Below are 24,844 nucleotides of genomic sequence, written 5' to 3'. Positions count from 1 at the left end.
TATTTAAATAAAATTTTTAAAAAAAATATATTTAACTAGTGGATTTTATTTATTTTTAAATTGTTTTAATTGTCTTAGAGTTTTTTTGAATTACTTTTTTTAAAAAATAAGAAAGAAACTGATACAATAACAACACAACAGATAATTCATTTGAAAAGAATTTTGAATTTTCTTGTACTTTGATAATGAATGGTTTTTCAGTTGGTTTGACATCATTAATTAACATTGTATTTGGATAAATTATAGTAGGTATTGATGTTTGTGTAAAGGTTGATTCACCATGATATTTAATTAAGACTACAAGATTATTTCATTTAATTTTTTTGTATCTACTCTATGCAAAATAGTATTTAAAAAAAAGAATTGATGTTAAGTTGGTGGTAAATTAAAATTTCTTTGTATGCTGGAAATTGAGATTCTCTAACTTTTTAATTTGAAATTATAATTGGTATAATAATAAAACTTGGGAAACTTAATTTTAATTATCTATATGTTGAATGAATACTTTAACATCAGCCTCACTTAAATACTTCCCAGAGGTGGTAAATTTGGTGTTGATTGCAATTAATTATTAAAAAAAATTTTTTTTTTTTTTTTTTAAAAAATATTTACTAACATAATCCACTTTTCAATTTCATAAACCAATTTCATTTTTTTAAATCTGACAACACTGTTTAAAACTTTTTGATTGCCAAACTCTTTTTCTATATGGTTACCAAAAATCAAAGTGAGTGGTCCATGATTTTTTTAACATTATGGGTACAGTTTATTTTGAGCATTAAAATAACAGCAGTAATGTACTCGAATTTGAAACCAATTAATTTTTAAGATAATGGAAATTGTGTGATAGTTTGAAATTCGAATAAATTTAATTTGGTTGCCATAGTGTTTAAGTCAATAACAGGAAGGATGATTTTAAAATTACCATTACCTTTACTATTTTGTGTGATGATGTGACCGCCATATGATAATTCTTGGATTGATTTACCACATATACAATAACATAATAATGTTTCCAAAGTTTCATCATTGAAGCCACCAATTCTCATTCTTTGAATACGTTTTTTGAGTGAAAATCCAAATTTGGATACCATTTGAATTGAAACCGATTCATTTTCTATATCTATCAATGCATCTGAACCGTAACTATTAAAATGTTCTCTTTGTTTTATTGAATTAAAATGATCATCTAAATCAGATATCAAATATTCCAAGTATCTTGGAACAATACCAAGATCGATAACCATTATTTTAAAAAAATTATTATCTAATTGTGGAAAATATTTAACATTATTTTTAATTTTTAATTTTGATGACTCATATGATAATGGTTTAATATTTATATTCTCTATCTCCCATTTTGATAAAACGATCTCTAATGAATCGGAATTGGTTCCAGTTAAAAATGGTATGATGAAAATATTGTTATTGTGTGCGTTTGATTTATTAATTTTATTACCTGTACATTTGAATGTTCCTAATGCCTATATCATTTTTTTAACGAAATTATCATATTGACTACCAAATCCTTTTGCATATTGGTGTGCCATTTGAAATTCATCAATATGAATGAAAATTGCTAATGGTTTGGTTTGATCAGTTCTATTTTTTACAATATTCAGTAACGTATCATTTAAATTAAATAATTTATTTTCATTTCCATTTAATTTATTTAATTTTGAATTAGAAAAAGAAAGACCTAAAACTGATCTTGAATAACCTTTTACATAATACAATTTCATCTGAATGATTTAAATCTTCAGCAACTAAAGCATCACCTCCACCATTGAAATCCATTGATATGAAAATACATTCTTTCATTATATCATTTAATGATACATAAAAAAAGGTTGGGAAATTTTTTATTTTTCACCAAAAAAAAAAAAAAAAAAAAAAAAAAATGAATACATACTCGAACAGGGTTTAACTAAATCTTGAGTTATATGTTCTTTTTTTTGAATGCTTTGAAAAAGTGAGGGTAAATCTAAAACTTTTATTTTAATTAGAACAAGGTTATTTATATTTTAAAAATTTAAAAAATTTTTACTTACTTGGGTAAACACTTTGAGGAGCTATTTCTGGAAATTTTTCATTGGACTCAACATACTTAAAACTTTTATAATCGGAATGTGTGAGAAAAATTTTGATAAATCTTGGATCAAAATTTAATTTTTCGCCAATTAAAACTTGAAAAGAGTAATAGTAATTTATTTTATCTTTAAATCAAATAGTGAAAGTAAACTCTTTATTATTTTTACATAAATGTAATTAAAGTTTCATTTTTCATTTGTAAATAAAAAATAATAATAAAGGGGGAAATAATTAATAGAGTTTTTATAAAAAAAAAAAAAAAATTAATATTGTGCGTTTTTAGCAAATTAATTGTTGAAGGGAATTTTTTTTGAAATTTCGCTTTCTAAACGGTGTACACTAAAAAAATTCACCCAAGTCAAACAAAAAAAAAAAAAAAAAAAATAAAAAAAATAAAAAAAGGGTTTAAACTCACTATAAAATATTAAAAAACTTTCCAAGTTAATCATTATGAATATTTATTTGTTTTTAATTTTAAAAATTTAAAACTACACAATAAAAATGTTTTATACTAAAATTTCTTTGAAAATAAAAAAAAATTTATTTATTTTATTATTTATTATTATTATTATTATTATTATTATTATTATTATTATTATTATTATTATTATTATTATTATTATAAGTTTTATTGTTTATTTTATAAACAAATTACCTTTGGATGAAAGGAACAACTCTAACAAATTTTTAATTTTTTAGGATATCCTGGGCATGGTTGGCATGGTGTAGAACCCCTTCTTTTTTGGCTGGTGCAATTGCTATTGAGTTTGTGATTACAATATAGTTTGGTTGAGTCCATTATAAAATTGAGGTATGTTTAAATATATAAACGAAAATGATATTAATAAATAATAAATAAATAATAAATAAATAAAATAAATATGAAAAAAAAAAAATAATAGATAAATAAAATATGAGTGAATAAAATAATTAAAGTTAAAAAAAAAAAAATCTATTTAAATACTTAAAATATTTCATTGCAACCGAGTTAATATATTTTTGATCAAAGATTTTTTTTTTATTTTATTTTTATTTTCTTTTTTTAATTTTAAAAAAAGTGGGGGAAAATATCTCCAACTGTTTTTAATTTAATATAATTTGATTTTTTTTTTTTAATTTTCTTTTTATTTCAAAAAAAGGGTAATGTTTTACAGTTAAAAAAAAAAAAATTCACTCATTATTTTAACCAACTATAAATAAAATGAAATACAATTGTTCATTTATAAAAACTATGGCCATTATAATATTAAACCATCACATCTATATTTTTGGTTAAAATCAAATGATCATTTTTTATTTTAAATAAAAAAACCACTTTTAGTTTATAATAATAAAAACAATTTAAAAAACATAATTAATAAAACCAAAATAATAATATAATTAATTATACATATAATAGTAATAGAAATAGAAATATTAATATCAATAGTTATAGCAATAGCTATATAGTAGTAATGGTAATAGTAATAATATAATAGTAATAACAGTAATAGCAAGAGCAATATAGTAGTAATAATAGTAATAATAGTAATAGCAATAGCAATATAGTAGTAATAATAGTAACAATAGTGATAGCAATAGCAATATAGTAGTAATAATAGTAATAATAGCAATAATATAATGAAACCTAAAAGAATGAATGCTCATTTTCTTCTAGAGGTATTATATTTTATTATTTTAGATTGAATATAAATATTTGTACTAATTTTTTTTTTTTTTTTTTTTTTTTTTTTCTCTAATTAAAAACAAAAAACTGTTCATTGGATTTTATCGCCAAAACCTAAACTTCTGGTCTGAAAAAAAAAAAAATCAATACCAAAAGGTGAAAAAAGAAAAAATAATAAAAAAAAAAAAAATAATAAAAAAAAAAAACAAATAAAAAAAAAAAATAAAAAAAAAAAGTGTTTGATTTGAAAAATTTAAAAAAAAATATTAAAAAGTGTTTGGTTTGGCCAATCCGCACAATAAAAAAAAAAAAGGGGGGAAATTTAAATAGAGTTTTTTTAATTTTCTATTAAACATTTTAACAAATTTATCATCTTTCCACTTTCTTATAAAAAAAGTAACTACAATTTATTAAGCTGATCAGTTCATTTTTTGTAATTTACTTTGTACATTTCTTAGGAATAAATCTGATTTTCTGTTTTTCACAACCAAGTAAACAATTGATACAATAACTACAGCAGCAAAAGCAACGGAACCAATAATAATACCAGCGAGTTGAGCACTTGTTAGTTTTGATTTATTTGATGTACAAATTGAATTATTATCATTATTTGATACTGGTTTACTATCTACTAATACTGAAAAGTCTGGATCAATAATTATTGACTGTTTATAATTTGGTATTGTAATACCAATGAATGATTGTGATATTGATGATGTTTGAATTGAGTTCATTTTTGAATCTAATAATTGATTTTCAATTGAAGATACTTTTGAATCGATGATTGCTCTTTTAATGAATCTACCATAAAGTGAATGATCATCAATTTGAATTTTAAAGAAGTTTGAATTATCACCATCGCTTGTATCTCCAAATTCTTTTAATGAGCAAGTATCTTTGGAATTTGATGATTCGAATAATGCTGACATTACAAGTTGAAGACTATTTAATTGATTTAAAAATTTATATTCTGTAATTTCAATTGTATATTTAATACTTGATGGATTCATTGTTATATTACTGTTAGCGAATTGAATGATTTTTGTTTGATTGAACCATTCTAAAGTTACAGTAATATTAGTTGTTAATGGATTTGTTGATTTTGGATCACCACTTTGAATACTTGTAAAGTATTGACTTTTAATATTATTAATTGGTGTATAAATCCATTTATCAAATGTATATAAATTAACTTGATTCGAATTAAAATCTAATTCTCTTAATGATACAATTGAAATCAATGATTTGAATAAATAATTTGTACTATTTGATGTTTGATTATTGTTATCGATAATTGGTAATTCAGTTGATGGTTGTGATGTATTTGTTGATGGTTGTGGTATAATTATAACTTGTGAATTACAATCATTACCAATCCAAGGTGGATAACAAATACATCCACTTGATGAACAAATACCTTGTTTTGATCCACCACATACTGGTTCACCTAAACATGTTTGAGGTTTATTCGTTGGTATTGGTGATAATGGGGGTAATAATGTTGGTGTAGGTGTTAAAGAAGAAGATGATGATGATGATGATGATGAATCAATTGAAGTTGAATCGTCAGATGACAATTTAAAAGTCAATGGTAAAACATTGAATATTTTGGACTTTTTGTTATTTGATTGATCAAATGCTTGTATAATGAAAGGTTCATCCGTTGGTTTAATATCTTCTATTAGAATAGCACTTGAATAAACTGTTGTTGGTATTGAAATTTGTGTAAAATTTGAATCTCTATTATATTTTATATTTATTCTAATTGATAAATTTAAACCCCTTCCGACAATCCATAATTTACCACCACTAGATGTGATTTGAGATACTCTAATGATTTCAATCTTTCTCAAAATTCCAATTTGAGTCATTGAATATTTAAATGATAAATTATTTAATGCGTCACTTGAAAAACCACTATAATAGCCACCATTATTAATGAATCCATAAACACTGAATATAATATCTGATTTGTAACCAAATCCAGTTGGTAATTCAATTTCACATGTATAATTTACAGTTGTTTTTGTTTTATTTTGAATTTGAGCTACACCTTGAATCACTTGTAAATCGATAGTTTGAATGTAAACTATTGGATATTGTTTATCTTTTAAACCACTTTCATTATCAGCTGCTTGAAAATCAAATGATATTATTTGATCATCATTATTTGTTCCAACTTTTTTAACAGCATTAAACCAATTTAAAATTGGTGGTGAACTATCGATACCATCATTTTCACCACTACACTTTTTATATAATTTATTTATTTTTGAATCTGATAAATAATTTATAAATGGATTTCTAATACCACCACTAAATGATTCAGATACTGAAAATCTACAAGCATTACCTTGAGTATCATATAATTTAACTTGTGTGATAATATAATTTTGAGATGCACATCTACTTGATATAGTGATATTAATTTGATAATCACCATTAAATTTATCACCTCTTGTTAAATTTTGAGTTGTTAAATGAAATTTATAAGTTGAACTATCCATTTCACCTCTAACTATAATATCAGCATAATCAAAACCATTAATTGGATCATCTATTGTAAATTTCCAACCAAATTCATTTGTTGAATTAACCTTTTCAATATTACTAAATATTGGTCCATATCCATCATAATCTAAATAGTAGTAAATAAAAACAAAAATAAGATATTTAGATATTTTAAAAAAGTAATAATTTATTATTATTATTATTATTATTATTATTATTATTATTATTATTATTATTATTATTATTATTATTATTATTATTATTATTATTATTATTATTATTATTATTAGAAATTTAATAACTTACTTTCTGATGTTACAAATAATTGTGCTGACAATGGTAAGAATTCACTTGATAATTTTGAACGATAATTTAAAATTATTAAATAAGGAACTGAACCAGGTTGGATATTTGCTGGTATTGTAAATTCAACTTGGTATTTTAAAAGTGTAGAATTCCATATTGCATATCTTATTGAATCATATTGAATATTACTAATATCACTATAGGATACTGTATCAGTTAAATAAAAATAAGGTAATCTATTTGGATCAATTGTACCATTATAATTAAAGTAAATTACATTTGTTGCTGATTTATTTGTTACATCGATATAGTTATACTTGAATGATACATTTTCAATTAAAAAATTATTTAAATTCTCTGATGGTTCTGAATATTTTGCAAGTGGGTCCGTTGAATAATAATTATTAACTAAATAACTTTTCATTCTATTTAATGAATCGAAAATGTAAAAATTTCCTAACCCATAATTTTTAAAAAAGTCAAAAACTGTTTCAAAAACCACTACTTCATTATCTTCTTCTACAATTGATTCATACCTTAAAATATTTGAAAAACCTTTAAGTGCTATAAAATAATCAAATGAACTTTTTTTTATTTTAAATCTTAACAAATAATTATCATTAAAGAGATAAAATAATTCAAAATTTAAAAGTTGGACATTAAATGGTTCTTGTGGAGTTACTATTACATTTTCAAAAAAATATTAAAAATAAATAAATTAGTAAAAATTAAAAAATTAATCATAATGATTTTTTTAATTTTAATATTGTTAAAATTACTCTTTATATCTGATTGTACAGTAGTTGAAATGTTTTTATCGGTGGTAAATGAGCTTATGCTATTGATTGAAAATAAATTTTGTAGATGTGATGATTTAAAATTGAAATTAAAATTCTGACCACTTTCAAACCCAAATGGCCAATTTAAAATTACAGATGATGATGATTGGAAACGATAAACTGTTGGGAAAAAATCAACCTGCTTTAAAATACCACTATTGAATGAAATTGTATACATTGATGAATTGTATAACGTTTCATTATTACCATGTAAATAAGTTGCAATAACAACAGTTGAAAAAGATTGTTTTTTTAATTCTAAAATTATTAATTAATTAGTTTGTGTGTTTTAATATTAATTTTTTTTTTTTTTTTTTTTTTTAATTTTTCAAAAAATAAACTTACTGGTTACAGTTAAATTTTCAACTTTATAGATTTCAGTAAGAGAATTATCAGATTGAGAAAATAGAGTATAATATGATGGAGTTACTGCACCATCAAACATACCAATATATGTTGCCATTTTATTAATTTCATATAAAGGATAGATTTGAATATTACCAGTACCCAAACCGTTTATTAAAGAAACATAAAAATATGGTTGATATTCGTCAGTTGTTCTATTAATTGTAATAGTAAAAAGAGGTGGACATCCAAACCCAAATTCATTATATTGTGTTACTTGATTTGGATACATAGTTACTATTGAATTATTTGAATTTACATCAATATCTAAAAAAAAAGTTAATAACTATAATAATAATAATAATAATAATAATAATAATAATAATAATAATAATAATAATAATAATAATAATAATAATAATAATAATAATAATAATAATAATAATAATAATAACAATTAAAAATAAATACATACTGGTATAATATAATGAGGGATACTCGATATAGATACTATTATTATATATTCCTACAAAATTTACAGAAACTGATAAATTATCTCTAAAGTTATACATCAAAGATCCACCTGCTAGATTTGCAGTATTCTCGATGGTATTTGATAAAACCCCACTGGTATTACTTGAATATTCTAATTGTCCAAGAGGGTATTCTGAAGTAAATTGTAAATAACCTCCATAATTTGAAGTTGATCTTTTAAATCTATTATTAACCATTAACTTATAATCCAATTTAGTGTAATCAATTGCTAAAAAATAAATAAAATTTTTTTTTTTTTTTTTTTATTAGAATCTGTAAAATAGTAATTTTTTAAAATATAAAAATAAAAATAAAATAAAAAAGAAAAAATAAAAATGATTACCTTGACATATAAAATTAAGGCTAATACTGTTATTAATTGAATGATTTAAAGAAAATCTACTAAAAACTTGTACTCCAATGTATCCAGGATCGCCTTGCAATGACATTAAAGAAAGGATACTTGAATTTGAAACAAGGACATCTAATAAAGTAACAATTGGATCATTGTAAAATAATTCCAAATGGTCATTTCCAATATCCTGTTGACTAACATTGAAAAGTAAATAAACCTCGAATTTACATGCATAGGAATTTGTGGATTGTGGATGTTTAATATACGAATTATTATTTGATAAATCATAAATATTAATTATTTGACAATTTGAAAATTTTATAAAATAATAATTTGAAACAAATATTAAAATTAAAACTTGAATCTTTTCAAATAATTTCATTTTCTATTTGACTGATAATAACAATAATAAAAACAATATGCATTATTTTTTTTTTTTTTTTCGTCATGTCAATTTTAATGTTTTCAATAATAATCACTCTTTTGATTTTTTTTTAATTTTTTTTTTATTTTAAAATATCTTTGGCATTAAAAAAAATCAAAAGAGTGATTATTATTGAAAAAATTAAAATTGAAATGAATTAAATTAATTGTCAGATATTTATTTTTTTTTTTTTTTGTGCAGTCAACTAAAAATAAAAAAAAGATATTTTTAAAAAATCATGATTGTTGAAATTGGTGGTTTTATTTGGATTTTCATTTTTTTTTTTAAAAATAAAATATAATACTATTATTATTTTATTGTAAAACATTATTTAAATTCTATTATATGTTTAGTGATGTGGAGGAAAATGAAATGAAAATGAAATTTTAAAAAAAAAAAAAAAATAATTAATATTTTCATTTTTGAAAATAATTTTATTACTATGGCATTTTGAAAAGAAGATGATATCATTTATAAATTAAAAACTAGAAATTAAAAAACTTAAAAAAATAAAATTAAAAAAGGTTAATGAAATATATATTTTTCATTATTGTTTAAAAAATCAATTTAATTAATATAAAAAAATTAAAAAAAATATATTTAATACTGGTATATTTGTTTTTTAGATATTTATTTTGAAATTAGATTTTTTTTTTTTTTTTTTTTGATTTTTTTTTAATTTTTTTTTTTTTTTATTATTTTTTAATGTTTCAATAAAGTGAAAATGGTTTCAAATAATGATGATTTATTTTTTAAAATTTTTAGAAATCAATATATTAATAGAGAAATATTTAATAAAGTTAAAGAATATAATAAGAAATTAAAATATATCAGATATAATTATTATGATTTACCTTTAGAATTAATAATAAAAAAAAAAAATCAACAATTATTTGTAGAAAAATTAAAAGATTTTTTAAAACTTAAAAATGAAATAAAAGAGAATGGATTCACCAAAGAAAATCAATCAAATGTACATAAATATTTTATTAGATTTGATGAAGGGCAAATATTACTTTTATTAGGATGGAAAGAATTGGATTTAGAATCATTTGATCTTTATTTAAGAATATTTGAAAATGAAATTAAAAATCGGAATGAAATAACATTATATATTAACCCCAGTGGTTTTGAAATATGTGATGATAAATTCATACACTTTTTAGAAAAAAAAACATTTAGAAAATTAATTAAATTTGATAATATCGTTGCCTTTGTATATAGAGGGGTTCATTCAATAAGATTATTAAATTATTTTATTGATAATTGTAAAGATTTAAATAGTGATGCTTTAAAAGATTTAAATAATCTATATACTATATTTTCATTGTATTATTCAAATGGGAAAAATGAAGATTTAAAATACGAATATCTAAAGAGAATAAAAAGGTCAAATCAATATTTTTCACGTTTAAATTCCTTTACAAGATTTATTGAAGATGCAATAAGAAATGAAGATTTAAAAATGTTAAAATCGCTACTTTCTCTTTTTAAATATGATAAAAAACAAACCAATCCAACAGATCACCATCCAGATGATATAGTTACAATATTGGATATTCAAATTTCAATTAAAATATTAGAGCAATTAAAAATTAGTATTAATTCATTTAGAGGAAATGATAAATTATTACCATTTTATAAAATTTTAATAGAACGAGTATACTCTTCAAATAACTATTTCAAAAAAGAACAAAAAAAGAGACTTACAATAGCCTCAATAGAGTTTAGAAATTATGCAATTGACAAGATGTTAAATAATGGCTTCTATGCCAGTGATGAAAGAATGTTTGAAAATATTTCATTCGCTTCAAATTGTATAAATGATGATGATCCAAACAATCTTTCAGAATATGATAAATTATTATTAAAACCAGAGTTTTTATCAGTACTTTTTTATAAATGTAAAATAATGAATAGAGATTTAAATTTATTCAAATTATATCTGGTTAAATTTGGATTCAACTTTGAAAAATTATTAACTATAATAGAATTAAATTATGAAAACATGGTATCTTATGTAATTTCAAACCTTTCTGAAATTGTTTTAAATCGATATTTAGATTTAATTGATTTTTCATTACCATCAAATGAAAGTGAAGGTTATGATTTTGTTTTTAATTTAGTTTTACCATTGTTAACTTTTGAAGAAACATTATCACTACACGAAAAAATTCAAAGCATCAAATTACCTTTCAACTCTGAAAGAAGAAGAAAATTCATTTTAAAATCATATGAAATTGAATCAAAAATTGATGAAATTAATAGAAATAAAATCAATCAAAGATTTTTAAAAAATTTTCTTAATAGAAAAGAAATTTTAATTGAAATTTGTAATAGCAAAACACTAACTGATTTAATATTTTGTAATTTAAAATCAGAGAATTTTAAAACAATTAAAAAAATTAAAAAACTTTGTTTTATCATTGATAAAACTTTATTAGCTAAATTTATTTGTTCAATTTATTGTGATTATTCAAAATCACTTTTATACTTAATTCACATTCTAGATATTAATAATATTAATGATAATGATAATAATAATAATATAACAATTCCACAATCCATCTCCTCAAAATTTTCAAGTTTCGAAATGGCAATGGGCCAAAGTATGCAGTATTTTTTATTAAATTTAAAATCAAGCTATGATGAAGAAAAAGATGGCCAGATGGTAACTGTAGACATTCAACCCCCAACAAAAAGTAATAATTATAATTTTATCAAAAAAGCACTATCATTTTTAAAAAAGTAATAAATAATAAATAATTTTGTATTTTTATTTTATTTATTTTTGTTTATTTACAAATAAATTAATTTTTTTTAAAAAAAAAAAAAAAAAAAAAATGAAATATATATATATTTATATAATTATTAATAATATTTATTTTTTTTTTTTTTTTTTTTTTTTTTTTTTTTTTTTTTTTTTTTTTTTTTTTATCTCTTTGAAAAACATAACATACAACCTTGATCTTCAATACAACAATGATGATATGAATGACCACAATTTGGGAATACTATAATTGTAGCGGGTGTTGAACCTAAAAATGAAGATTCAGGATTTTCAGCTAAAGATAAGGTACAAATTGGACAAGAACCAGTTGATAATTCAGTTTCTACACCCCAATGTCTACGTGAATTATCTTCAAAGAATGAAGGTATTTTAAAATCGATATTATCACCACTATCATGACTTGAAGTTCCAAGTTTATTAAAGAATTCTTTGAATGGATTATTTGGTAAAGTTGGGTCCAATTCAGGACCAATCATAGTTAAGAATTGAGGTGAAATGGTCAAGGGTTTCTTTAACCATAAATGACTATCCAAAAGTGATAAGATATCATATGATAACTTTGGTCTATCATACAACGACCATTTTCCAAATTTAATCCAATCTGATAATAATTTAGTTTCAATTTTACTCTTTTCAAACATTTCTGAAAATTTGCAAACCAATTCAATAGTTTCCAATGGACCAATTGCTTTACCAATTAAATCCAATATAAATAATTCTGAAATTTCAAATGTAATACTTGATTCACCAGATTGATCTTCATTTTCATGTTGATCAATTCTTAATTGTTTCATAATTTCTAAAGTATTTGACCAAATTTCAATTGATGTACTATTTTCAAAACAATTTGAAAAACCTTTTTTATCATCAGTGAAAATGGTTAATTCCAAGAGTTTCTTTGAATAATGATTCAATTGTTCTTGATTATGTAAAATGGATTTCATAGAATAAACATTTTTGAAATAATGTTCATAAATTTTATAAAGGCCAATATGAAAACCATTTTCAGCAGACATTGATTCCAATGATTTCAATAAATTACCATTACCATATTCATTATTAATTACATTATCAATAATTTGTATTAAAGTATCTTTTGATTTCCATTCAATTAAATTTGATTTTAATTTTGGTATAAATTTTCTTGTTGATGTTGTTGACATATCTTCTCTTTCTTCAAATAATTGATTTTGATTTGGTTTATTATTCATTAAATTTGAAAGGAACCATTGTTCTAATAATTCTAGTGAATTAAATTTACATTCTGGTTTTAATTTCATTAATTGATTTAAATATTCAAATTTAATTAAATTACCTAATTCTTTATTACTTCTACTACCACCACCACTATCATTACTTTTATTAATAATAATATCATCGTTTTCAATTAAAGAATTTGTAAAATTTAAAATATTTCTTGGTAATATAATTGGGAAATGTTTTGCAAAGAATTTTGAAGATTCAATTGGATCCAATTCTAATAATTGATTTAAGAATCTAAATAATAATCCATAATCATTTGAACAATGACTATCCAATAATGTTAAACAAGTTGAAGAATCTGAAGAATCAATGAATTGATAAATGGTTGAGATTATCTTTGATTCTTGTTTTGTAAATGATTCAAATTCAACCAATTGTTCTATACATCTATCCCATTTACGTTCATTTGAATTTAAATAAACTCTATTGGTATTTAAAAATTGATAATACTCTTTAATGAATTCAATTGCTAATTGTTCATTCCAACACTTACAAAGTTTATTTGTATGTGTTAAACTTTTACCATTTCCACCACTACCACTACCACCACCAGTACTACACTCTTTAGTAGATTTCAAATTTATACCAAAACAGAAACAACTTGTAACTATATCTTTTATCATATCACTTGGAATAACACTATCTTCGATAGAATTAAATAATTGTACCCAAATTTGTAACATTGGTTCAAATGATGTTGTTTTTGTCTTATTCTCTTTATATTGTTGTAAAGATTCATAGGTTTGTTTGGTTAATTTCTCTAAAACTTCAATTGGATGTTGTTGTGATTGTTGTTCATTTACTATTGTTGTATTTAAATTATCTGTTATTGTTGTTGCTGTTGTTGCTGTTGCTGTTGCTGTTGTTGTATTATTTAATGTTACATTTGTATTATTACTTGAATTTATATCATCACCACTTGATGGACCTAAAATTTTATGTGTAATATCAGATTTAATTTCATTTGTTTTATTTAATGCAAATTGCTTAATCTCCAAGAATGATGATGTAGCTGAATTTAATGTTTTAAAAATACCCTGTTGTATATTATTAGCTGTAACTGTTGTTGCTGATGTTGGTATTGGTGTTGGTGTTGGTGCTATTGTAGTTTCTTCTTTTTTTGGTGATAATGATACTTCTGCTGGTGTGGTTGTTGTTGTTGTTGTTGATGATGATACGGTTTCTACATATAAAGGTGGTGATGGTGTAGGATTTGAAATTGGTGGCGATGAGATTTGTGGTGTGGTTGTAGTTGTAGTTGATAATGCCGCTGCTTTTTTAATAATTTTTTTCTTTACAATAACTGTTCTTTTGACTTCTGTTGGTGCTCCTATTGATGTTGATGTTGCTGTTGCTGTTGTTGCTGTTGTTGATGATGATACTATTGATTGTGGTGGTGAAGTTGATAGAGTTGCTGTATTATTTGTTCCATTTAATTGTTGATCCTGTGGTAATGCTGTTTTTATAACCTTTTTCTTTATAACCTTTCTAGTTGTTGATGCAGCTAAAGTTGGATCTTTAACACTTGTTGATACCATTAATGGTTCTGATGATAAAGGAATATCTGAGAAAATACATTCTTTTGATGCTACTCTTTGAATTGATGTTTCAACTGCTGTTGTCGTTGTTGTACTATCCAATAATTTATCATCAACGAATTGATCAGTTGATGATTTTAATGATGAAGGTTGTTGTTGTTGTTGTTGTTGTTGTTGTTGGTTTGATGATTCACTAACTAATGGCAAACTTGCACTACCTTCAATAGTTAATGAATTTGTACTACTTGATAATGTAGAATTATCAGTATTTGTACTATCAATTTCACTACCAATTATATTATCACTATTTGATAAAGTTGTTAAATTCTCTTTTTTTAAAAAAAAAAAAATAAATAAAAAAAAAAAAGTATTAATATATCAATTCAGCAAAATCATTAAAGTATCCTTTTTTTTTAAAAAAAAAAAAAAAAAAAAAATTACCTTGTGATTCAGATTTCTTTGGTTGTAATTGTTCATCTTTCTTTTCCTCAATTAATGAGGCTATTGCTATTGGTTGTGGTTGTGATTGTGGTTCACTTATTATTTCCTCAGGTTGTTGTTGTTGTTGTTGTTGTTGTTGTTGTTGTTTTTGTAATTGATCAGATTGTTCTTGTAATTCTTGAGGAGTTGGTAAAATTTCTAAAGGAATTGAAGTGAAAATTCTAGAGATAGAATGATTTTGACCATGTAATGCATAGATTGAATCATGATAAACAACCAAGTCATGAATTTGATTTGTATCTAATTTCCATTCTAAAACTTCAACTTCATTAACATCGATTAAGAGTAATGATAATTCATCATATGATATTAAGTAATTACCAAATGGTAATAACTTTGAGAATATCATTGGGAATTTACCAGTGAGATAAGTATTTGCATCATTGGATGAATTTGAAGATATTAATGGTTTTGGTTTCAATATTATATTTGGTATTGGATTTGTAGTACCATCTTCGTTTGTGGTTGAGGATGGTGTGAAATTCATAGTCGATAAAACACGACCATCAATTGGATCGGCTAACCATAATCTTTTGCCAGGTCTTGATGTGTAAACAGAGGATTTATAAAATGGGTGAAAACAAGCACCCTGTTTAGTATTCTCACGTTGTTTCTTACCAATTTGAATGATACTCAATACTTTACCAACATTGGTAGCTGTTAGTATTTGAAAATTTACAACTATCGATTTGGTTAATGTGCTTGCTAATATTGAAATAGTGATTGAGTTTACTGGTGGTATTGAATTTGTTATTGGTATAGTATGTACAATATTTTGTTGTTGTTGATGATGATTATTTAATGACGAATTATTCGAATTTGAATTTGAGTTTGTGGTTAATTGAATATCCTGGTGTAGTTGTGTATTTGTTATTGTTGGTATCGATGGTATTATATCCAATTGTACAAGTTTTGAATCACATTTATAAACTAGGTCAGCAGAGAAAAAGAATGATTTTCTAGCTTTTGTGACGGAACAACAATAAAGGTTACCCAAATCATCGCCACTAAATAAATAACCACCGCAATGACTCCATATCAATGTTGTAATTTCTGCATCTTTTGGATGATCTGTCATCTTGACCAATACTTTCTCTTTCTCTCTACGAATTGATATATTCGGTTCAATGATGAATATGGTCTTATGTGTTGCAATCGCTACTAAATTATCATTACATGGATTTATCTTTATAATTGAAATTTGATCCCTTATATCATTTAATGATAAAATTTGTGTGAATGATAAATTTTCATTTGTAAATATTTTAACTGTTGGTAATAAATATGATTGTGGTTGTTGTAGTTGTGGTTGTAGTTGTTGTTGATTATCTTGATTTTTATTCTTTGGAATTATTGATGACATTGATTTCCTTTCAAAGAAATATAAACTACCAGTATTTGCACCCAATGCTAAATATCTTTTTGAAACATCTAAACATGTATACTTTACTCTACCACCACCACCTATTGGTGATAATATACTATCTAAATCATTTATAACTAATTGTGGTGTTGGTTGCTGTTGTTGTTGATTTGTTGTTTGTTGTTCCTCTTCATTGGTCATTTATTTTTTTTTTTTTTTTCAATTTATTGTTTAAATAATTTTAATGTATTTTTTTGTTTATAAATAAAAAGTAAAATAAATAAATGGTACAAATAAAATAACAATGACAATAAATAAAAAAATTGAATTTTTTTTTTATTTTTTTTTTTTTTTTATTTTTTTTTATTTTTTTTTTGTTTTGAAAAAGATTTTTTTTTTATTTTTTTATTTTCATATTTTTCTTTTTCTTTTTCTTTTTAAAAAAATGCATTGATTTTTTTTTTTTTTTTTTTTTTTTTTTTTCTTAAGATTTAAAATTTCATATTCAAATAAATAATGAAATATTTGAAAAAATCAAAAAAGCAAAATTTTTTTTGTTACACCTAAATTTTATGTTATTTTATTTATTTTTTTTTTTAAAAAATTAATTTAATTAATTTTTTTTTTTTTTTAAGTGCACAACAAAAAAAAAAATAAAAAATAAAACAAAAAAAAAGAAATCACATTTTATTCATTTTTAAATTAAAAAATATTTCTTTTAAAAATATACTACCTGTGTGGCGAATCAATTTAAATTTTATTTTTTTTAATTTTTTTTTTTTTTATTTATTTTTTTTTTTAATAAAAAAAAATTATGAATAATTAAAAAAAAAAAATTGTTTTTTTTTTTTTTTTTTAAACTTTGTATGTATAAATTTTTATTTATTTAAATTCAATAAGTTTTTTTTTTTTAAAAAAAAAATGGAAAAAGGTAAATATTATTATTATTATTATTACTATTCATTATATGTATATTGTTTTTTTCACACACAAACCCGAAAATTATCCAAATTAAACGAGTATGGGCATTTCGAACCCACGAGCTCGTGGTCAAATAAGTTGGAAAAAAGGAAAAAGAAATCTAAAGAAAAAAAAAAAAAAAATTAAAAAAAAAAATAAAAGATTTTTTTTCTAAAGGTTGAAAATTCTAAAAAAAAAAAAAAAGAAAAAAATTCAAAAAAAATAAATTAAATTAAATTATGACATATTTGCAAACAGGCGTGACTGTTGGTTCTTTATAATAGTAATCTAACACCATATTATTAAAAAATATCTTTTTTTTTTTTTTTTTTTTTTTAATTTTTTTTTTTACTTTTTTCTCTCAAAAATAAACAACAACTCGGTTTAGTTTCAGTTTTTTTTTTTTTTTTTAATTTTTTATTTATAATAACAACAAAACCCTCAAAATTAAATTATAATTTTCCATTTTTTTTTTTTTTTGTTTTTTTTTTTATTTTTTTTATTTTTTCTTCCTTTCATATAATTAAAATTGTACATTAAAAAAAAAAAAAAAAAATTATTAATAATATAATACCAAAACTATAACATACATAATAATAATAATTTCACAAACCTTTAAAAAAAAAAAAAAAACTTTAAATATGGTAATTTCATCTCCAATAACAAAAATTAAAAAATTAAAAGAGGATAACATCGACAACAGTAGCAGCAGTAATAGTAATAGTAATAGTAATAATAATAATAATGAAATAAATAATTTTGGAAACCACCACCATAATGATGATAATATATCATTTTCTAGTAATAATAATAATAATAATAATAATAGTAATAAAGGCAGTAATATTAATAATAGTAGTACAACAACAACAACAACATCAACACCATTAATTGGAGGAGATGGTGGTGGAGATTCTTGTGAAGTCAAAAGAAGTAGGAATATATTACCACATGAAGTATTATTAACAAGAGTAACATTTAAAGTTGAAACACCAATTGGATACGTTAGAGAGAATAATGTTTTAGCAATCATTGGTGATAGTGCAGAGATTGGAAATTGGAAATCAAAGGATGCACCTCAAATGGTTAATTCCGAATGTACAGATACTCATTTAATTTGGACTATAATTTTATCATTCCCAAAAGCAACTAGAATCAATTATAAATATATCATTAAATCAAATAGTAATAATAGTAATCATCAAAATCAAAATAATCATCATCATCATCATCATCACAGAAATCAATTAATTAATAGCAATGGGTCAACATCATCAATCACATCAACATCATCGTCATCGTCATCAATTACAAGTAAATCAAATTTAGTTGAATGGGAAGCAAGTAAGGGATTGAGTAGAACATTATCAATTGAAGGTATTGATATGTTTGTTAATGATGGGTTATTTGGAGTATTAGAGTCTGGTTCAAAACCATGGATTGGTAGAGGTTGGTTACCAGAGGATGAATATCAATTACGTATTCAATTACAATGTGACGATAATCAATCACCAGTTCATCTATATGATCATCTAATTGAACAAAATCAATTGGTACTTCGTTTACATGATCCATTTGGTTTATCACAAGATTTTCATTTACCAATGACTGGTTTCACCGAATTGGTATTACATACTCATTCATTATCTTCTTTTAGTTTTAGTGTAACTTTATTATTAAAAGATGGTTTGAATTTACCAATTACCACCACTACCAACAATACAACTACTACTACTACCACTACCACCACCGCCACAGCCAATAGTAATATTGGTAGTAATGGTGCATCATCTCCAACATCATATCCATCATCACCAAATGGTTATAAAGTTTTAGGTAAATCATATATTTGTTCTAATCAAGTTTCGACAGATTTATGGGGTAAGTTATATACTCCAATAATTGGGGAGAAGTATTTCCCAATTGGTGAATTTCGTTGCAACTATTTAGTGGTGACACCATTTTCTCATCCTCAAAATTCACTATCAAATCTTTGGCATTCATTCGTTGAACAACCTCAAACATTAATTGGACATCGTGGTAATGGTAAGAACAATTTTGGTATCAATGCAAACGCTGTCACAGAGAATACAATTTTATCATTTTTAACAGCGGCTCAATTTGGAGCTAAAATGGTGGAATTCGATTTACAATTAACCTTTGATGGTGTACCAGTGATTTTCCATGATTATGAAATTGAAATTGAAACAAATGAAGGTTTCACAATGAAAGAGACAATCAATCGTTTAACATTGGAACAATTTTTAAAGGTGAAACCGACAACAAACAAAAGTGATTTAATTAGTCAAAAATTGAAAAGATTAAAATCATTACGTATTTCAAAGAGTACAAGTGATCTATTATCATTATCAAGTTGTCCATCTTCAACTTCATTTGATCCTTCCTCATTTTTAGAAAATGTTACACAATGTAATAGTAATTTGGTTGTCAGTGATAATAATAACAACAATAATAATAATAATAATAATAATAATAATAATAATAATAATAATAATAATAAAAATAATGATAATAATAATAATAATAATAATAAAAATAATAATACAATTAGACCATCTAGTATCATTCATGATCGTTTTTCAACACTTCAAGATGCTTTTCATTTAGTACCACAAGAAATTGGTTTTATGATTGAAATTAAATATCCAAATTTAGCAATGCAAAATTTACGTAAGTTTAAAGCACCTGAAAGAAATGAATTTATTGATATAATTTTAAATGTATGTAATTTTTTAAATCTTAATCTCTCCCTTTAATTTATATAAATTTAAAAAATTAATTATTTTTATTTTTATTATTTTTTTTTTTTTAATTTTAAAAATAGATTGTTTTTAATGAAACAAATGATAGAAGAATTGCATTTTTAACATTTGATCCAGATATCGCAATTTTATTAAGAACTAAACAATTTAGATATCCAGTTTTATTTTTAGTTTGTTGTGATACACCAACATTCTTTGAAGAATTCGACCCAGATGTAAATATTAATGATAATAGAGGTAATAGCATTACAAATGCAATATCTTTTGTTAAAACTGTAAATTTGGATGGTATTGTTTGTGATAGTCAAACAATTTTAAATAATCATTCTTTTGTAAATTTAATTCATAGTGATAATTTATTATTATTCACTTATGGTAGTAAAAAGTAAGTTTTTTTATATTATTTTATTTTAATTTTTTAATTTTTTAATTTATCTATAAAAAGATATTAACATTTATTTTTTTTTTTCCAGTGTTGATCCTGTTAATGTAAAAATTCAAAAAGAATTGGGTGTTGATGGAATCATAGCTGATAATATTACAAAGTTAAATAAAACCGTTATTGGTTTTTGAAAAAAAAATAACATATACATAAATATATATAAAAAAAAAAGGTAATAAAATAAATAAATAAAAAAAAAAAAAGTATTTTTTTTTTTTTTTAAAAAATATTAATATTTTCTTTAAAATATTAATATTTTAAAGAATTACATACATGTAATTGCACGACCTATTGTGGATTTATCCTTGATGGTTTAATATCAGCTGTTGAAGGAGATGCTTTTTTTAATTGTAGTAATAGTAATAATTGTGTTTTTAGCCAAAATGTTATTAACCAAATGTTACCAGTAATTCCAATGACATGTATGGCAGGTGAATGTATAAATAATAATAGTAGTGGTAGCCAAAATAATAATAATACTACAAGTGATAATGGTAGTAGAAATGGTAGCGAAAATAGTCATCATAATAGTGATAGTAGTAATAATGATAATATTAAATGCCCAACTTGTGATTGTAATAAATCCACTACTCATTTCATGATAGCAATAATTATTTTTTTGGTTGTTTTGATAATTTTATCTATAATAAACATTATTCTTGTATTTAAAAAAAGAAAAAATAATTATACATAATAATTTTCTTTGAAATCAAATAAAAATATCTTAATTTTAATTTTTTTAATTCTTTTTTTTTTTTTTTTTTTGTGATTTGTTTTTTTTTTTTTTTTTTGATTTGTTTTTTTTTTTTATTTTCAGAGTTAAAAAAAAAAAAAAAAATGGCAATTAATTATGAAATAAATGGTAATGAAATTAAAAATTTACAAACTATCACTTACAATTATAAAGAACCAATTGAAATTGATAAAGAGTTAGAATGTATGATTTGCTTATTACCACTTTTGGAACCAGTAGTCGAACCAAATTGCAGACAAATGGTAAACTATTATAATTTTAAAAAAAAATAATGTAATGAATGTAATTTTAATAATTTTTTTTTTTTTTTTTAAAAATGTTTTTTAGTTTTGTAAAGATTGTTTAACAAATTGGTCTATTGAAAAAGGTCAAAAAGGATGTCCATATTGCCAACAATCATTTAATATAAAATCAGTTAGTTTACCACCAAAATTTGTAACAAATACATTAGATAGTTTATTAGTTTATTGCAATACAGATGGTTGTGAATTCAATAGTAATAGTGATAGAAATCAATTAATTCGTCGTTGTGAATATAGAAATCATTTTGAAAGAATTTGTAAAGTAATATGTATTGATTGTAATCAACAATTTACAAGAGAACAATTAAAATTACACTCAAATGAATGTACTTCAAAATCAGTTAAATGTAATGCAAGTTCATTAATGTGTTCATGGGTTGGTCCAATTAAAGAATTGCAATCACATGAATCAAATTGTCATTACATTGCATTATCGCCAATACTCAATAAATTATATGATAAAATCCAACAATTAGATATCAGTAATCAAAAAACCACCTCATTTTTATTAGAAAAAATAAATTATTTAGAATCAATAATTTCATCATCATCAGCATTATCAACACCAAATTTGAGTTCTCCAATTTATTATCAACCAATTCCAACTGCTCCATTACCAGACTCAACAACAATGTATGATAATAGAAATACAACCACCACAACAACCACAACAACAACAATTTCATTGGATAAAATTACACCGGTTGAAATTAAAAAAGTAGCATCAATTGAAATTTTTAAAAATAATAGTAATAAATATGTAATTGGTAAAGTTGAATCAGGTGTTAAGAGTGTATCGATTGATGGAGATTATGCAGATACATGGCCAATTGTTAAAGGTAATTTACCAAATTCAGTTGACACATTAATATTATTAGATGGATTTAAAGAATTGGTATACTCTGTTCCAAAATCAATTAAAGTACTACACATTGGTGATATTAAAAAATCACATGCATTCTATATTCAATGCAGTTCAGTTAATGAAATTCATTTTCATGATAATTGTAAAATTAAATTCACAAAGAATGTTATACCAGATTCAGCTAAAACAGTTCACTTTTATAGAATTAATGAACCATTAACAACTGAATCAATTGGTAAGAATGTAAAATGTCTTCATATACATGATGGATTTTCAAAATCATTAGGATATGGTGTTTTACCATCATCAATTCAAGAATTACATTTATATGATATTAAAAGACAAGCATTGTCAATACCAAGCTCAATTAAAATATTATACCTTCATAATCAATTCAATAATGAATCAATTGAATTACCTGATCAACTTGAAACTCTTTATCTTGATAACATTATCCACCCAATTAAAAATTTCCCATCATCTTTAAAAACAATTCATTTAATTAATTATAAATTTGAAGATAAAGTACCATTTCCACCAAAAGTTAAAATTATTATGGGGACAAAATAATAAATTTTAAAATAATAATAATAAAACAATAAATAAAAAATATGTTTTGTACTTTTAAATTAATAAATATATTTTTATTTATTTATTTATTTATTTATTTTTTTTATTTTCTTTTTTCAAGAATTACTTTGAATGGGTTTGGTTTTAATGTTAAACCATAAGTTTGAGTTTCATCAACTGGTTTACCATCAATTGATTTAAATTTGAAATTTAATATCATATTTGATAATGCAATATAAATTTCATCTTGGGCAAAATTACTTCCACTAAATTATTAAAAATAAAAAATTAATATCTGAAAATATATACATGATAATACTCAAATCAATTAAGTAATTGAGTGAGAATATAATTTAGATACATTACACGCAATTTCTTGGACCAATACTAAATGGCATGAAAGCTGGATTTGAATCAGAATTTAAAAATCTAGTTGGATCAAATTGATTTGGATTTTCAAAATATTCTTCATTTCTAGATAATGCATGATAATTAATTAAAATTTGAGCATTCTTTGGAATAAATTGACCATTATTTAAAATGATATCAGAGGTAGTTGATCTTGGTAAACCAAATGGTGATATTGGTTTATATCTTAATGTTTCTTTAAATAATGATACAACAAATGGTGTTGATTGTCTATCTGATAACAAAACTTTATTTCTCTGAGTTAAACCACCACCACCACCGCCACCATTTGATGATAATGCTGATTTAATTTCATTATAAGCTTTCTCTTGATATTCTGGATAATTAATTAACATCATTACAATTAATTCTAAAGAAGTTGCAGAAGTATCAACACCAGCTAAAAAGAAATCACTAACTGTTGCAGAGATTGATAAAATTTGATCATCAGTTTCTGTACCATATTCTTTAATCAATAGATCCATTAAGTCTCTTTGAACATCTGGTTTGTAAGTTTCTAAATGTTTATAAATTTTCATTTTACCAAAATTAATAACTTGATAATAATGACTTGTAAACCATTCTAAATATAAGAAATACAATGGTCTTGTTATCTCTAAAACATCAAATAAACTACCAGTACCGAAATCTTTGAATACCTTTTGCATTGGTTTCATTAATTGTGCTAATTGACCATTATGCACATCTTCATCTTTGGAAATATCTTCATTGAAAATATATTTAAACATTGCTGACATTGTAAATTTGGTTAAATAATAACGTGGATCAAATGTTTCACCACTGGATTCAATGGTTCTCATCGATTCAATTAATACATCAACTTGATCATCCAATAATTGATAAATATGTTTTAAATTGGTCTTTCTCATTGCCTTACCAACAATCTCTTTATTATTTTTCCAATTATCACCCATTGATGCTACTGTACCATGATAAAATGTTCCATGTTTTACTGACTATTTATTTTATTTTATTTATTTAATTAATTAATCTTATTTATTATTATTAAAAAAAAAAGAAATAAAAACTATTATAAAAAAAAAAAAAATTTTACATACTGGTATTTTTGGTCTGTCAATGAAATTGTCAAACTTGTCAACAAATAGCTCTCTTGCAATTATTGGATCACAAACAATAACTGTATATAAGTCTGCTAAATAAATTCTAAAGATTTTACCATATTTTTCACTCATCTTTGTTAAATCAAAATGA

General features: G+C 22.7%; 6 protein-coding genes and 1 pseudogene across 6 annotated transcripts in view; 3 read left to right on the top strand and 4 right to left on the bottom strand.

Annotated features, from left to right (window-relative positions):
- Positions 1-128: 128 nt before the first annotated feature.
- Positions 129-1,742, bottom strand: DDB_G0273959 (annotated as a pseudogene; the record flags this gene model as incomplete).
- Positions 1,743-4,176: 2,434 nt separating this feature from the next.
- Positions 4,177-9,029, bottom strand: DDB_G0273955 (EGF-like domain-containing protein; the record flags this gene model as incomplete). Its single annotated transcript, XM_639244.1, has 6 exons — positions 4,177-6,395; positions 6,575-7,255; positions 7,354-7,671; positions 7,759-8,085; positions 8,234-8,521; positions 8,636-9,029. The coding sequence occupies 6 exons, from the start codon at positions 9,027-9,029 to the stop codon at positions 4,177-4,179; spliced, it is 4,227 nt and encodes a 1,408-aa protein (XP_644336.1).
- Positions 9,030-9,795: 766 nt separating this feature from the next.
- Positions 9,796-11,823, top strand: DDB_G0273953 (hypothetical protein; the record flags this gene model as incomplete). Its single annotated transcript, XM_639243.2, has 1 exon — positions 9,796-11,823. One exon carries the CDS (start codon positions 9,796-9,798, stop codon positions 11,821-11,823), a length of 2,028 nt encoding a protein of 675 aa, XP_644335.2.
- Positions 11,824-12,005: 182 nt separating this feature from the next.
- DDB_G0273951 (RING zinc finger-containing protein) lies at positions 12,006-16,728 on the bottom strand (the record flags this gene model as incomplete). Its single annotated transcript, XM_639242.1, has 2 exons — positions 12,006-14,992; positions 15,105-16,728. The coding sequence occupies 2 exons, from the start codon at positions 16,726-16,728 to the stop codon at positions 12,006-12,008; spliced, it is 4,611 nt and encodes a 1,536-aa protein (XP_644334.1).
- Positions 16,729-17,448: 720 nt separating this feature from the next.
- DDB_G0273949 (hypothetical protein) lies at positions 17,449-21,406 on the top strand (the record flags this gene model as incomplete). Its single annotated transcript, XM_639241.1, has 5 exons — positions 17,449-17,458; positions 18,172-20,228; positions 20,333-20,655; positions 20,744-20,835; positions 20,976-21,406. 5 exons carry the CDS (start codon positions 17,449-17,451, stop codon positions 21,404-21,406), a joined length of 2,913 nt encoding a protein of 970 aa, XP_644333.1.
- Positions 21,407-21,549: 143 nt separating this feature from the next.
- On the top strand, positions 21,550-23,203 carry DDB_G0273947 (hypothetical protein; the record flags this gene model as incomplete). Its single annotated transcript, XM_639240.1, has 2 exons — positions 21,550-21,708; positions 21,794-23,203. The coding sequence occupies 2 exons, from the start codon at positions 21,550-21,552 to the stop codon at positions 23,201-23,203; spliced, it is 1,569 nt and encodes a 522-aa protein (XP_644332.1).
- A 103-nt stretch (positions 23,204-23,306) lies between these two features.
- CYP508A2-2 (cytochrome P450 family protein) overlaps positions 23,307-24,844 on the bottom strand; it is a gene marked incomplete at both ends in the record, with an annotated part of 1,800 nt that continues 262 nt past the window's right edge. Inside the window, 3 exons of the mRNA XM_639239.1 lie at positions 23,307-23,469; positions 23,570-24,588; positions 24,691-24,844. The exon at positions 24,691-24,844 is cut by the window's right edge and continues 92 nt beyond it. Of these exons, the coding sequence (XP_644331.1) occupies positions 23,307-23,469; positions 23,570-24,588; positions 24,691-24,844 (1,336 nt within the window). The remainder of the gene's footprint in view (positions 23,470-23,569; positions 24,589-24,690) is intronic.

This window comes from Dictyostelium discoideum (genome assembly GCF_000004695.1).
Source record: "Dictyostelium discoideum AX4 chromosome 2 chromosome, whole genome shotgun sequence".
NCBI lineage: Eukaryota > Evosea > Eumycetozoa > Dictyosteliales > Dictyosteliaceae > Dictyostelium > Dictyostelium discoideum.
The sequence above is the reverse complement of the archived record's forward strand: the minus strand, read 5'-3'. Positions and strand labels throughout refer to the sequence as shown.